The sequence below is a fragment of the Strongylocentrotus purpuratus genome, unplaced genomic scaffold, assembly GCF_000002235.5.
Source record: "Strongylocentrotus purpuratus isolate Spur 01 unplaced genomic scaffold, Spur_5.0 spur5_scaffold_6, whole genome shotgun sequence".
NCBI lineage: Eukaryota > Metazoa > Echinodermata > Echinoidea > Camarodonta > Strongylocentrotidae > Strongylocentrotus > Strongylocentrotus purpuratus.
The window spans coordinates 2,457,612-2,472,054 of NW_022145612.1; the positions used below are offsets into that span (position 1 = coordinate 2,457,612).

The following is a 14,443-nucleotide window of genomic DNA, read 5'->3' on the forward strand; positions in this document are numbered from 1 at the left end:
AGGTGATTCACCATTAATACTAAAACAAGATACAAATAGTATTTCACTGATGGACTGAAGAACTGTCTGTTTGGAGCCAAAACGGCCTTAATTGATATCCTTAAAACAGAATTAATATACTTCTGATTCCAAAGAGATGAAATAACAGATTGTTAATTGGTAAGTGTCTTCGTATGATGGTTAATTTGAAAATCTAATAACTACAATTGCCTTCATCTAATATGGATTGGTAAGTCAATATTAAGACAACAAAACAGAGAGTAAGGCTACGTGTCTAAAGGACAATTACAACATCTTTCTCCATAACTCGGTAGTCCATGAGCTCCCAATTTTTTTTTAATCTTCAATTTAAAAAGATATCATATGCAATTGAAGGAAAGTTACTACTGCTCTCTTGTGTACATAAATCATTCATATACCAGGGGGTGTTTCACAAAGATTAAGATTGACTTTAAATTGGACTTCAAATATAGAAGGCCATTCATGCAACTGTTTTCTCTCCCCATTTACTGGTATTGGTCTCTCAAGGGATGTACAAATCATGGTCACAAATCTACAGAATTTACATTTTGTTTATAGTTCATTATTAAAGGACAAAATATTATCTAAAGATCATATTTGTAAAAGCAAATACGTCCTGCCATAATTTTGTCCAAATTAACCTGGGAAGGTCCAATTTGTATGTGGGATTCAAAACAGCTTTGCGTTTATCATGTCTTGGAAACATGATTCTGGCTGTATGTCACATTCAAAACGCACTTTTTTCAGCGTTACAATATGCCCATATCTAAAGACGTTTGAAAAAGGCTTTGCGCTTTATCACCTTAAAAATTTGCCTGAAAGACGTTTGAAAACGCAGATTCTAGGCAAAAAATTGGTCAATAAACGCACCCTTTGTGAAACACTCCCCAGGTGTACCAACATTGTTGTTCTTTCTACTTTGTAGTGCCCCACTCCCAACCCAACCCAACCCATCCCAACCCTTCCCTACAAAAACATGTATGCCTGGAGAGCATTTGCATGGGTCTTTCTAAAGCCATTTTCAAACCATTTTCATGACCGGTATATAATTTACTTATTATACATTGCAGTCATTATGAAGTTGGTAGACTACAAGCACAAAGAGATTTCGAAGAAGGACAGTTTACAAAACTAATCTAAAAACTAGTGGGTGCAAAGAAAGATGCATGGATGCCAGCTACATGCAAACAGGTATTTTTGTTCTCTTTCAAGAACGAATTTTATAATGGGAGTAATTATGCTACATATCATATTTCCTATAAAATACAGAAAGTGTTATGTCTAGTATGAGTCAGGTTTAGGAATGTGATAGAGAATATGACAAATAGTCTTCCTTTGCTTATCCATGTTTTCTTGCTAGTAAATCAAAGGCTGCTTTGAGCACTACAAATGTGCATGGCAGCAGGTCTAATTATGTATGCACTCTATCCCATAGCAAATGGAAATAAAAATATACCGGTAGCCAATTATTAATATTATTATTTTTGTTTTCACCTCCTAATGACACTCTATCAAGATGGGTAGAGATTTAACACTGATCTTATCACCAGAATCACCCTGGGGGGGGGGGGGGGGTCACTCTCATACACAAGTGCTACCCACCCGTGTCCCTCAAACTCTGAAATGGACCCTAATGGCGTAGCGCACCTTTTCTGAAATGACCCTAATGCGGTATGTAAGAAACGTTGAAACTTGTGAACCTGAAAAAGTACCCTTTTTGGGGGGGGGGGGTTGTGCGATCAGTGCTTGAAAAACACCCCTTTTTAAGAAAAAAATTGATGACACTGTATACCAGTAGCTGAGAAAGACACCCTTTCAACGCTTTTTCTGGACACAATTGCGTAGCCAGTCATGTTGGGAGCAACCCCCCCCCCCCCCCCCCCCCGGAGAAATATCCTCTGATGGATCTACAGGTAAATAAAGTTTAGATCCAGAGCAAAAGCTTAAAATTTAGAAACAGGGAATCCATGCAAAAATGTTAAGAGAGGAAAATGGTTTAAGTGAGAATGTGAGTTCTTGGCATAATATAAATATTAATATGCACAAACAGAATGAGAGAACGAGAAACCATCCCTGCGAGCAAAATGGATCAAGCAATCAATCAGAATGGACAGACTTACATCCAACTTGCTGCTGATGACCTTCAACACCACAACAGAGGGAGGCACAGAACAAAAAATAACAAGGGTGAAGGATGTGACAGAGGGAGAAATCAAACCAAATAATAAAACAACTGGAAAATAAAACTGAAGAACAGCTTTCAGCTTGTGAAGGTAGTGGCACTGATTTGCAATCCAATGATTAAATAGATTTGTTTATTAGTTTTAAATAGGAGCACTAGTCAGACAGCATTCCTGTAACATGGTGTAATGGTCCATGCATATACCCATGAATATCCTCAGTCGTCATAGACCATCCTATCCAGTAGGCTATATGACTACCGTATTTTTTTTCTTTAAAATTGTGGCTTTAGATATCTTTATTATTAGTCTCAAAGGCTACGTCTAAATTTTTCATGCAACAAAATTAATTGTCCGTTTAAAATTGATAATGGTGAATTCATTAGCAAAATTTGAGATACAGTGGTTTAAAAAACCAACTGGTGAAACAATCTACAGATCAATGCTACTACAATCATGCACGATACGTCTGTATTCATCTTAGCTTACTACCTGAAACATGTCATATAAATCAATATGCCATGGATGATAACATAAACATTTTCACACTATGAAAAGTGTAAATAAATGTGATTTCTCAAGGAAATGTTACCTTGTCAGTTACCTCTAAACACCTCAAACACATCACAACATCAAAATGTGATCATGTATAACTGAAATTTTAACAACTGTTTATTTGGTAGTGCATTTCCTTTTTATTTATACGTTTATACTTTTGATGTATGATTGAAGCATTCATAAAGCCATTTCTTGATGCACACTTTAACAGTTCTATACAAAACTGAACTGACAATAATTATGAGATGTTCCACATTTATAAATACATGTAGGTGTGCGTTTTGACATAGATGCAATATGTCATATGTAATATGTAATACATACATGTAGTGATTGTGATCATGATATGTTAACACAACAACAAAGTCATAGACATGTAGGATTATAAATAAAAGACCGTTTCTTTTTACTTGTTATCAAGCATTTTAATACCTGTGACATGGTCTGTTCGCTGATTGGTACATCATCCCCTCTCAGTGAAACTCTTTGTGCAACAGCAATTGGGTCTGCTTCAAGAATGATCCTGAGAAGTGAGAACAATCAGCAAGAGCAATAATCATACATGTGTATATTATCTGAAATGATTTTCTTATATATGAAGTTTAGTTCTTTAAAGAACTGAGATATCTATTTCCATGTCTGGCCATTTTTTACTGATCTGCAATGAACTTGCAATAAGTTTAGGGCAAGGTCTTTAAAGCAAACAACACAAATGTATTAAAGCAGCACAAGCTTACACAATATAAATACAATGAATAAATTCAAATATTAAAAGGATCACTTTAATAATTTTTATCATAAATATCATTTTTTTAGGATTTCAGATGCTGATCAAAGTACAGGTGAATATGCATCTATTTTGTTGTCTCAAAAGTATTATGTAGACTGTACAATTTTGAGGAATAGAAATTAAAAATAAAAAAATCTACATGAATGAGGTTTAGAATAATCATGAGCTAAAACTGTAATTTTCATGAATTGAATGCCTCTTTATCTGTGTAAAGGCAAATCCACTTGAAATTATAGACGATTACATAAGTGATTGATGCCAATACCATTCAGAGTCATTTGGCTTTTCCTCTTAAAAGGAGTCCACTCATAAGTGTGTAAATACATTTTGAGTTCTAGACTCTCAAATTTTCTTTTTCTGAATCATCTACATTGTGGTAGACATTATTTTATAAAGAAAGTAATAAGAAAAACAAATACATTTTCAGCTCAACTTAAGCTTCATACCAAAGGTTAAAAGGTAACAAACGTCCCTATTTTTTTTTTAAAGAGAAAAGAAATTCCATTTCCATTAAATGTCACATATCCTTTGTTTTCTGAGTAAGTAAAACCAGATGCAGACTATTTGACATCAATCGTCTTTCTAACAATTGGAACAAACAACACAGTGTGCAACCTGATACATGTACAGCATTCAGACACAAATTGATTCCAATCTCACATAAATCACAAATACCAAATAATTCTTTATTTTTGTTGCATGGAAGGAAACTCTTTTATTTGATCACATCCTGCCTAGACAATCTCATCATTTCCATCAGTGGTTTGAATTTCACTGGCTTTCTTTTTTTCTTTCTTTCTTTTCCTTTTATTTTATCTCTATGTCTGATTGGCGAGTTCTACAGATTAATTTCAAACTGATTTTGTCCTCTTTTTGTGGACGATATGGGAGAAAAAGCCAAACCTCTGTGCGTTTAAATGGGCGGGGAAAAATTACTAAATGATGAATCTACATGTAATTGCTCATAAAATAAAGGCTTGAGTGTGCAAATTAAATTTTGTTCATAATACATCCATCATGAATAAACATGAAAAGTGCTGTTCTACAAATAATAATGGTGTATATTTTGTCTGTTCCTTGCGCACATTTTTTTCTAAATTCTTTCATATAATAGACCTAAGCAATTTCTAGGGTCCATTTTTGTATTCACTTTATAATTGTTTTGGCCATTTAAGCTTCTAATAAATTCCTTGTGAGGGGAAAAAAGGTGTAGCTCTAGCAATTATCTTTCTTTTTTAATATTTTTTATATTTCTATTCTTGGGGTGGTTATTTGATTTCATAGCTTTTTAGAGAATTGTACTATGTTTTTAAACCACTGCTTTAAAGGTAATACAAAGTTTTGGTATGGGGTCATGAATTTGGTTTAAATGAACATATTGGAAGCATATGAGATCCTACAATATTCAGTGATCGTTGTCGCGGTTGAAATCGAGTCTAAAGTTATAAAATTGTAAATAATAAACTCTTTATGTTGTATAGCTCCCTCTTAAGGTCGAGATATTAATTAAGCTATAAAACAATGTTTCTTGACTAAAAGCGACCAATGAGCTATTCCCGTTTGGAAATGATATATCACAACTACATATTCTGAGATTTTCATGGTCGCAGCTATCATTATACGGCCATAGGTGCTATTTGAAAGCAGAAATTTTTAGGGGCTAAATGTTCTAGTGCTTATAATACATCCACAGGGGCATCCAAATATATCAAAATTGTAAAGAATCATTATCCACCTAATTTTCAAAATTTCCCAAAACTTTGTATTACCTTTAAGTAATCACATGTCAATATAATTTAGCTAATGTGCACTGCATTAACAGCCATCACTCAAATGAGCTCCAATGCTCTATCAATGGAAACCAAATGTATCTACACTACTGTATAACCAGAAACTTTGCAAGCACAAATTGCTTGTGAATTTTACAAGTGGTCTAGATTCATGAATTCCTCAAGTGGTCCAGATAAATGAATTCCTATTTTCTCCCCTGTGAAATATTGAATCATAATTGACAACACTAAACTTTTGCAAAGGTTTCTGGAAGTGGAAATGGCCATCATTAATATTTTATGATAGTTTCACGTCACATACATTTCTGGTTTTAGAAAAATTCAATACCTTCTACTACTTACCCTTCATCAATGATTTCATCCAATGCAAGAATAATGGAATCCAGGTGATCAAATAGAGCTTTCTTTTCTACATTTTTCCTGCAGAAAAAAAAGAGAAAAATGAAGAAAACAAAATTATCAATTAATGACATCAGTACACAAGCATTGTTTAAAAAATGTTCATGAAACTGAAACTATGAAAACAACAAAATTATTCATGTATGTACTGTACAGGATCAGTACATCAGTATTGTCTGGAAAAAATGTTCTAGAAACATGGGGAGAGACTTTACAAAATGAAGTCAATATTCTTTAAGTGAAAGCCTTTTAGTTTCATTTTAGGCTTCTTTCTAGAATGAAATTGAAATGTTGATTTGATTGCACCACAGACACTGGAATCTAGGTCAGGAAACATTGCTTAATACCCAATGTGCCTTTCTTCAGCTTCGCTTGGATGATACTACGACATCATGAGGGGGCCATGTCAAATCTTTGCATCATTCTTGGATGACAGGTTTAGAAAAAAGGTCTGCGATATGAAGAGGAATTAGAGTGATCAATCAGCACATTATTTTGGTGAGGCATCTCGACTCTTCCTTCAGAAAACAGGATCTGTGCAATTGACTTTGTGACTAAATATTACCATCCTAAGGGGGAAAGGGAATTGGAAGCAGAAGATGCTTGCATGCTTAGTTCAAGGTGTAGGTTTCCATGGAGCTGATGTATCCACACCAAACTAGGGATAACGTTCATTTTAATGTTTCATGACTGTCATGACTGCATAATATCATTACAGGTGGCAGACTGATAAATTGTTATACTACAGAAGGAATTTCTCCATGAATTGAGCAATAAAACAATTCTGTCAATAGAAAAAGAAATACCATCACTACAATAATGACACAAATGACCATACAAATCAATCTAAATCATTCACTACTGATCTCGTGTGTTAGATATTTATAAGTTTTGTGCTGTTTTTTTTTGTTTGTATTGTTTTCGTTTTTGTTTTTGCATGGTTTTGCTTTTGATCTCGAAGGGCCTTGTCAATAAAAAAGTGAGTAGTACATTCAGGTGTAAACTATACACAAATGTGCTACTGGACATTCACTGTCCATTCTTATCTAGTGGTCATTTCATTTCATTCTACCACCTAGCATTTTTACAACAAAATTGTTATTTAGGTAGGTAAATATAAAAATGTAAATCTAGTAGAATAACTATTCCAGTTTACAGGCAAAAATCTGAAAATTAAGTTTTAATGTCAGTGTTACTATCCACGAAACATGAAAATCCCACTAAAGTAAAGGTATATATTTTTTTTTAATATCTAAATAATCATGAAACTTATTAAGCCTGATTACAAAAATCACTACAAAGTAAAACTGTATTCTAACACCCTTCTTTTTGGTCATTAGACACCAAAGATATACTAAGATCTCTAAAACAAGTAGAGTGGCTCTTTAGACAAGCACAAAACAAAACAACTGAGAAATATGAACACTGCCTAGGAAATATTACTCTGCTCTGTGAGGGTGATGAGAGAAAAGGAAGTGACATACAAGTCAATCAAATAGGGAGGGTAGTCCATCCCCTAGGGAGGAGGGGGTGGGAGGGGGAGAAAGAGGGAAGGAAGAAGATATATATATATTCCACTGTCACTGGATGCAACTAAGATCTGCCTTGGAAACGAAGGGTAGGATGACAACATCCGTAATCTGATTTGGGACTGGACTGTAGGAGGGAAACGGCAAGGAAAGGGGGAGAGAGACACAGAGACAGAGGAAGAAAGAAGAGAGAGAGAGAGAGAGAGCAGAGGAGAGAAGGAAAGAGCATTCATGTAGATCAACTTCCTTCTTCTGAAGATGAACTGTGGCCTAATTAATGAACACATCAATCGTTCAATTCATGGCACTGCTTATACAGGACAAAAAGCAATTAAGCAGACTTCAACCAGATCCACATCTTTTCTTGATTTCAAACCAATTCATAAATCACCAGTGACCAATCACTTTTCACAAGTTTTGATTCAAGACAGGTGACATCAAGTTATATCAAGAATCTTTAATAGTAGGGATGACCTCAATCTCATGATGACTATCAAAATGTCAATCTTTTAAAAGTTATGTGTTCGTCATTAGAGTTTGGCAATGAGACAAATATTTGAAGACAAGCATGAAGAGATGCAGAAGAAGACACTATTCTTTCATTTCCTTTAAATATTTAGCATATGTTTGTGGGCTTCTTTCTCTTTCTTTCTTATATTTCAAAGAATAGTTTATTAAATAATTTTTATTCCATGGGTCACTTTTCTGTAATTCATCTTTCTCTAGCCCAATTTCCTACAGATGATGTCCATGTTTGGTAACCATGCAACCAAACCACCCTAAAGCGATAGGGACCACATCACTGAATGGTGCCTCTAGCCTAAGCTTGACTTGATGGTTCCAAGAGGAGGTGCATCCAGGTGAAGCGTGATACAAGTTTTCCTCCTCCTCCTCCTCGTCTCCTGAGATGTAGAGCGATGACAAGGTGCCATGATGTGATTGGTAGTTGGCAGCTCTGTCTCCTGCTGAGGGATGTGCCAAGCCAAGGGTGGGTGGGTGGGTAGATTGGAGAGGTCCTGGTGCAAATAATACCTCAAGCTTTCTCCAAAGGACAAAAACCTTTCAGCCTGATGATTTTAAAAATTACACAATCAGAGCCTAAGATGACGCAATTAACGAAAACTGAAAATTCATGGGCATTGCTTACCATATATATAATAGTAGTTTTATTCCTCTTACTAACTATACATTTCTCTCCTTCTCTCTCTTTCTCTCTCTAACTGTCACTCTCTCCGTTTATTTCTAAATGAAAGATGTAACACTGCTGAGGCTACTGGTACAACATTATCTAAGCATCATATTTGCCTTTTTGAAAAAATTAGGCCATCTAATTGAAGTAAATGAATGCAAGTTGAAGCAGAACTTCCTCCAGCATTAAACACAGAGACTTCAACTTTTGACAAAAAAATTGAGCCTAAAATAACTTTTCTATACCCATTGCATTTAGACCTCAAATTTTGAACAGGGGCCTAATCGGCAAAGACTGTACAATTTTGATCCAGACCACCATTAAAAAAAGTCTATGTGAACTCTAGCACATTTCAATATATCAAAATTTAAAAAAATAAGAAATAAAAAAATGTATTTCCAAATTTCAATTAGAATAAAATAATATTGAAATCAGAAAATGCTCGTGCCTGATCATCTCTTGCTTCCCTTCATACCTTCGTTCTTTGTAGAAGAATTCTAATCCACAGGTGAGAACTTAATATACCTGGACATCATCATCCAAGAATCAATGTGCAGGCAGGAGCAGATGAGTCATAATGAAAGACCATCTTCTTCTACCTCTTCTGATTTACAAACAGGAAAGGACAAGCAGAAGAATACAATGAAAGAAAAGGAGAAGGATGACAAGACAAGATAGAGCATCTTTTCTAATAATTGGCCATAAAACAAAGCACATCCTGTCCAAGACGACGGTCAGCTATTGTTCTATCTGATATGTCCATAGAGGCGACCCGAGATGACCTCGTCATCAAGGAATCTCTAAGACAGGCAAAGATAGGTACACCTTAGACAGGTGGACTCTGAAGCGATTCTAAAGGATAAGTGAACAATATCATTTTACATCCACGGATGACATTTGCTTTGGACATGCCAAATCAATTCCTTCAAATGCTGTACATCCTGTTTTGGTAAAAGGAAAAAGGTCAAAATCATTCATCCACATCTCTGTGGATTAAATATTGTTCAACTGACCCAAATACAATTACAAAACAGAGTTCTGGTGATCAAAGGAATTGAAAAGGTAAGCCTAATTATGTTTCACTATTAACCAATCCAACCTAGTTTGAATTTCCTTAAATCTATCAAAGAACCCCCTCCATCTCTAGTTTCCTTTTCAATTTTTCAATGAAAGCCAAAGAAACAATAACAGCAGCATAACACAGCAATGATGGTGGTGTAACACAACACAGGCACACTTTGTAGCAGAAAACATGTTGTGTGAAAGTACCTTTGAGTTTAAACTTTCTTGATTAACTAGAGTGTGGTAATATCAAAGAAACGTGGCTCAAAGCTGAATGACCCAGACTGATGTACACTGAATAAGGACAATTCATTTCAGACATTAAATTTCAGTCACACCCTGGGATGTAGCCAGGATATGCTATGAATAATTTGTCTTTGTAATAAATCAACAATCTTTTAGGAATCAGAAAAACAAAAGGTTACTCCAATTCATCCATGACGTCCCTGTCCTCCTCTGAATGCCCAACACAAGTGACCCAGTGAAGGGGCTAACAAAGGAGGAAGGCTGGGGGAAGAGTCCAGTGTCATGCACCATGGATACCGGACTAGAATCTATAAACTGATGGGTCGGTGGTTGATTGAGGAGGATATGATTTATTTTATGTGTGTTTGGGGGATGGGGCTCCCTGGAGAGGGGGTAAGACAAGATAAAAGGAAGGGGGAAGAGTCTTGTGATGACACCACAAAGGGTGATTGACATGAGATGGAGCTTTGCTGAATCATGCACCAGGCCAGAGGTGACTTCCAAACAGCCGATCTAGCTTCAATAAGAAGCAGCTGAGAGGGGTCATCTGGTGTCAAAGGTCAAAGGGTGATTGACATGAGATGGAGCTTTGCTGAATCATGCACCAGGCCAGGGCTGACTTCCAAACAGCAGATCTAGCTTCAATAGCAAGCAGCTGAGAGGGGTCATCTGGTGTCAAAGGTCAAACAGTGATTGACATGAGATGGAGCTTTGCTGAATCATGCACCAGACCAGAGGTGACTTCCAAACAGCCAATCTAGCTTCAATAGCAAGCAGCTGAGGGGGTCATCTGGTGTCAAAGGTCAAAGGGTGATTGACATGAGATGGAGCTTTGCTGAATCATGCACCAGACCAGAGGTGAATTCCAAACAGCGGATCTAGCTGAGAGGGGTCATCTGGTGTCAAAGGTCAATGGTCAATAACAATGAATTCTAAAATAAATCATATGTAGTAGTGATATGTACAAAAGGTATTTCTGTTACAACTTCAATTACATGTAGAAGTCCTATGTTTCACTCATAAATGCCATGTAGAGATAGATTTAATAGTAATATTTACTGGTACTAGAATATATATTTTCTGCCTAAATGAAAGGTATTCCTTTTAGTTGCTGAGGACTTTGAATATCCCATTTATTTTGGAAAAACATAAATAAACTTTAAAGTCAAGACAAAGTGATAAATTCAATCAGAAAATCTTATCCACAGGATAAAGGTGTCTTAAATTATGAAATTTCCATTTAAGTTATCAAACAGTTATCAAAACTTGCTAGTATTAATTTCCTGTGAAATAAAATATTCATCTCATTACTTTGGAACTTCCTAAAGCTACAGTCCCATATACGTCCCGGACCGTCCCGGACCATCCCGGACCCCATCCGGGGTGATCCGGGATTCGGTCCGTGTTGACACCGTGTTGGCACCGGGGTGGTCCTGGATGGTCCTGGGCGGTCCGGGAGTCGACCCCGGATGTTTTTGACGGTCAAAAACTGCCGGGGTGGTCCGGGACGATCCGGGACAATAGTTTGATCCGGGGTGATCCGTGTAGCCACCGTGCTGGGTCCGGGGTCATCCGTAGTGGCGCCGGGGCGGTCCGTGTTGATCCGTGGCAGTCCGGGAGTGAGTTATTGACCGCCCAGGACCATCCAGGACCATCCAGGACCATCCAGGACCATCCAGGACCACCCCAGTGCCAACACGGTGTCAACACGGACCGAATCCCGGATCACCCCGGATGGGGTCCGGGATGGTCCGGGACGGTCCGGGACGTATATGGGACTGTAGCTTAAAAGCATCACACTTTTTTGAACAAAATATCCCGGACCATCCCGGATCACCCCAGACCATGGTCCGGGATGGTCCGGAGTGGTCCGTGCTCGTCCGTGCTGGTCCGGCTTTATATGGGACTGGGGCTTAAAATACCTATTCACTTAAGTAGGGGAAACAAATAAATCAAACCAATAATCCGATTTAACATTGACTATATGGACTATTTTGGAAATGAAATTTTTCCTTTAAAATGTTGCATAGCACCAGATAGAGGGCAGTATAACTGTTGCACTGCTATTTACATCCAGCATGCTCGTTGGCATCCTGTGTAGCGCCACAATGCTCTACAGTTAAATTTTTAACAAATCTGTAACAGGAACTGCACTTAGGGGAGAAAAAAAAACATACAAGATCAATTGATACTTGTTTGTTGTATCATAGAGTTCTTGGTTGTCAGGCTCAGGATAGAGTCAAACCACAGATTTGTTGCTGCAATAACACAGCAACTCAACTGCGAAAAGTTTGCTTTACAAATACTTTTATTGTTTCCCTCTGGAAGTATCGGATGTCAGTCTGAAGACAGACCACAACCGAAACAAGTCCAACTTGAAACATAACTCTCTCTCGTTCCACTGGGGGTGCTTAATACTTCATTTTGTCATTCATCCATTATATTATGCACCCAAATAATCTTGTTGGGAGAAGAAAAGCTGTGCTGCTTCGACCTGTAAAGACCCAGAGAAGGCTTGAGTCAGGTGTCATCATAACTGTCTGTTAATTGGTTCTGACGAGCCTATCTGAGGTCACTCAGGTTCACTGCATGAGTTCACACACCCATCTCCCAATCATTCGCTCAAAGAGCACAGAGTATCCCCACGAGTCAAGCAAAGAAAAATCATGAAACGTTGGCCAACAGGAAAGGGAATACCAATACAAACTTCCCAGGAAACTTGATTAAGATGCTCTGTGAAGAGAGTCCACAAGAGTCAGCCTCGAGCTCAAGAAAAGCCTTTCTAATGGTCATCATCAGCTCATTACTGGTCATATTTTCCAAATGAAGAAAACAAATTAGCGGGACCATGAATTGGCAATTATTATCCCAACAAGGCATATTACAAATTCCAATTCATCTTTTATTTCAACAAAATCAATCAGGCGCTGCAACCTCTTTTTAAAGTTTTTGGTACCTTTCACTGGAGGAGTCAAAAGCTATCAGTCTCAAACACTATTCTGCCCTCAGCAATTTTTCTTGTGAAGTTTTCCCGATCTGTTATCAGTAGAAGCAGAAAGGGTTTTCTTGAAGCAAATGTTCTCTTTTGGGAGCTCCTCGGCTGAACAAGGTCAATGATCACATGTCAATGACTCACAAACATCAGGACTGAATTACTCAAGAAAAAAAGGAGGAAAAAAGAAAGAAATTTTCTGACAAATTCATTGATGGGAGCACAATCTGATGTATGATTCACTGTTCAAAAAGGGATATCTTGTTAAAGACTACAGCGGATTTACATTAGGATGACCAATGAGCTTCAATAAATTCCAGTGAATTCTCTATTTTGAAGTTGACTTAATTTAAATAAGATACATATACAAGTTGATTGGATGCAAAAGTTAAAGCTGGTAACCTCCAGCAGCTTTGTGAAATACATGAAAATCTGAACAATTAGTTAAGGTCAGGATGCTGACCATTACCTCACATGTTTTGACACCGCATGAAGGTCAAATTAGAGGTGCGTTTAATGGCTCCTTCGTCAGCTCTTTTAAGTGACTTTGTCAGGCTTTGGATGATTATAATTGATACAAACTGTGATGATTGCCTGGCAGGTATCTATCATAAGGGAGTGATAGTACCCAATAAATGACAGTGGTACTAATAGGCCTTGGGATAAGACAGATCAGTGTTTACGACCAATCATCGGGGGCGGTGTAACAACCTTTTGGGAACAACAAAGGATAGACAAGGATTCGATGCAGATGTCTTGCATAATTAAATATATAGGAAATTTGAAAAATACGAGTTTGACAGGTGTTCTATCTTATCAACATTAACACATTGATACTGTTCTAGAAGACTGGATTACCTTAGAATATAAATCAGAAGTACAATGGGAGTATCAATCAGAAGAGAAAGAGGGGTATACTTTAATAATATATTCTAGCATGAATGAAAGCTTTAAAATGTCAGGAATGAATCAAATCATCCATTACAGAGAGATACCAAAACGGCATGGGAATGTTGGGAAGATACATGTCATCATCAACTCTCTGAAAACTTCTCCAGCCCTGACATCGACTGAAACAAAAGATTTCAGATAAAGACTAAGTCATGTCAGATACATCTTTACTTGGAGGTACACTACCTCACATGCTCATGGACCTGATGATAAGTACATCAACCCATTCATTCTCTAAGGTAGCATACTCAATAAGTGCCATAGTGCACTGCACAAGTGACGATGACTCTCAGAATAAGCATCGACCTCAAATAAACTTCTCCCAAGCCTCATAATATCTGCTTCATTTCTCCCTATTGGTTTCCCTCCACCGACATTCTTAGAAGGAATGACTTAAAGCCAGGTAAAGAGAACGTGACCAACCAACCTCCCTAGAGAAACTCTGGCTGCAACATCACCTACAGACACTTCAATAAAAGTCAAAGTCAGCGCCTGTATTTTCAACTCCCTGTATACCGGTAGGCACATTATCCAAAGCCCTATGGAGCCATCAGTTCTCAATTTGTCACCATTACCTTACTTAATCTCTACACTAACATTTGTGATAAACCTCATTATCAATTTGTAAAGGTGATTCATTTCTTTTGTGGGAAACAAATTCTGGCTCAATAACAGAGAGTGGATAAATTTCTCTAACAAATCATAAATCACTGATTTAAAAAGGGTTTATGAACAG

At 37.1% G+C, this 14,443-nt stretch overlaps 1 protein-coding gene across 2 annotated transcripts in view; it reads right to left on the reverse strand.

Moving 5' to 3' along the window:
• The window catches only part of LOC579955 (coatomer subunit zeta-1), a 63,901-nt gene that overhangs the window by 3,899 nt on the left and 45,559 nt on the right, over window positions 1–14,443 (reverse strand). The window contains exons 5-7 of one of the 2 annotated variants that reach the window (XM_003724029.3): window positions 5,682–5,759; window positions 3,192–3,282; window positions 2,142–2,162 (exon numbers count right to left, since the gene is read on the reverse strand). In XM_003724029.3, the coding sequence (XP_003724077.1) occupies window positions 2,142–2,162; window positions 3,192–3,282; window positions 5,682–5,759 (190 nt within the window). The remainder of the gene's footprint in view (window positions 1–2,141; window positions 2,163–3,191; window positions 3,283–5,681; window positions 5,760–14,443) is intronic. The other variant, XM_780043.5, reaches the window with a different exon arrangement.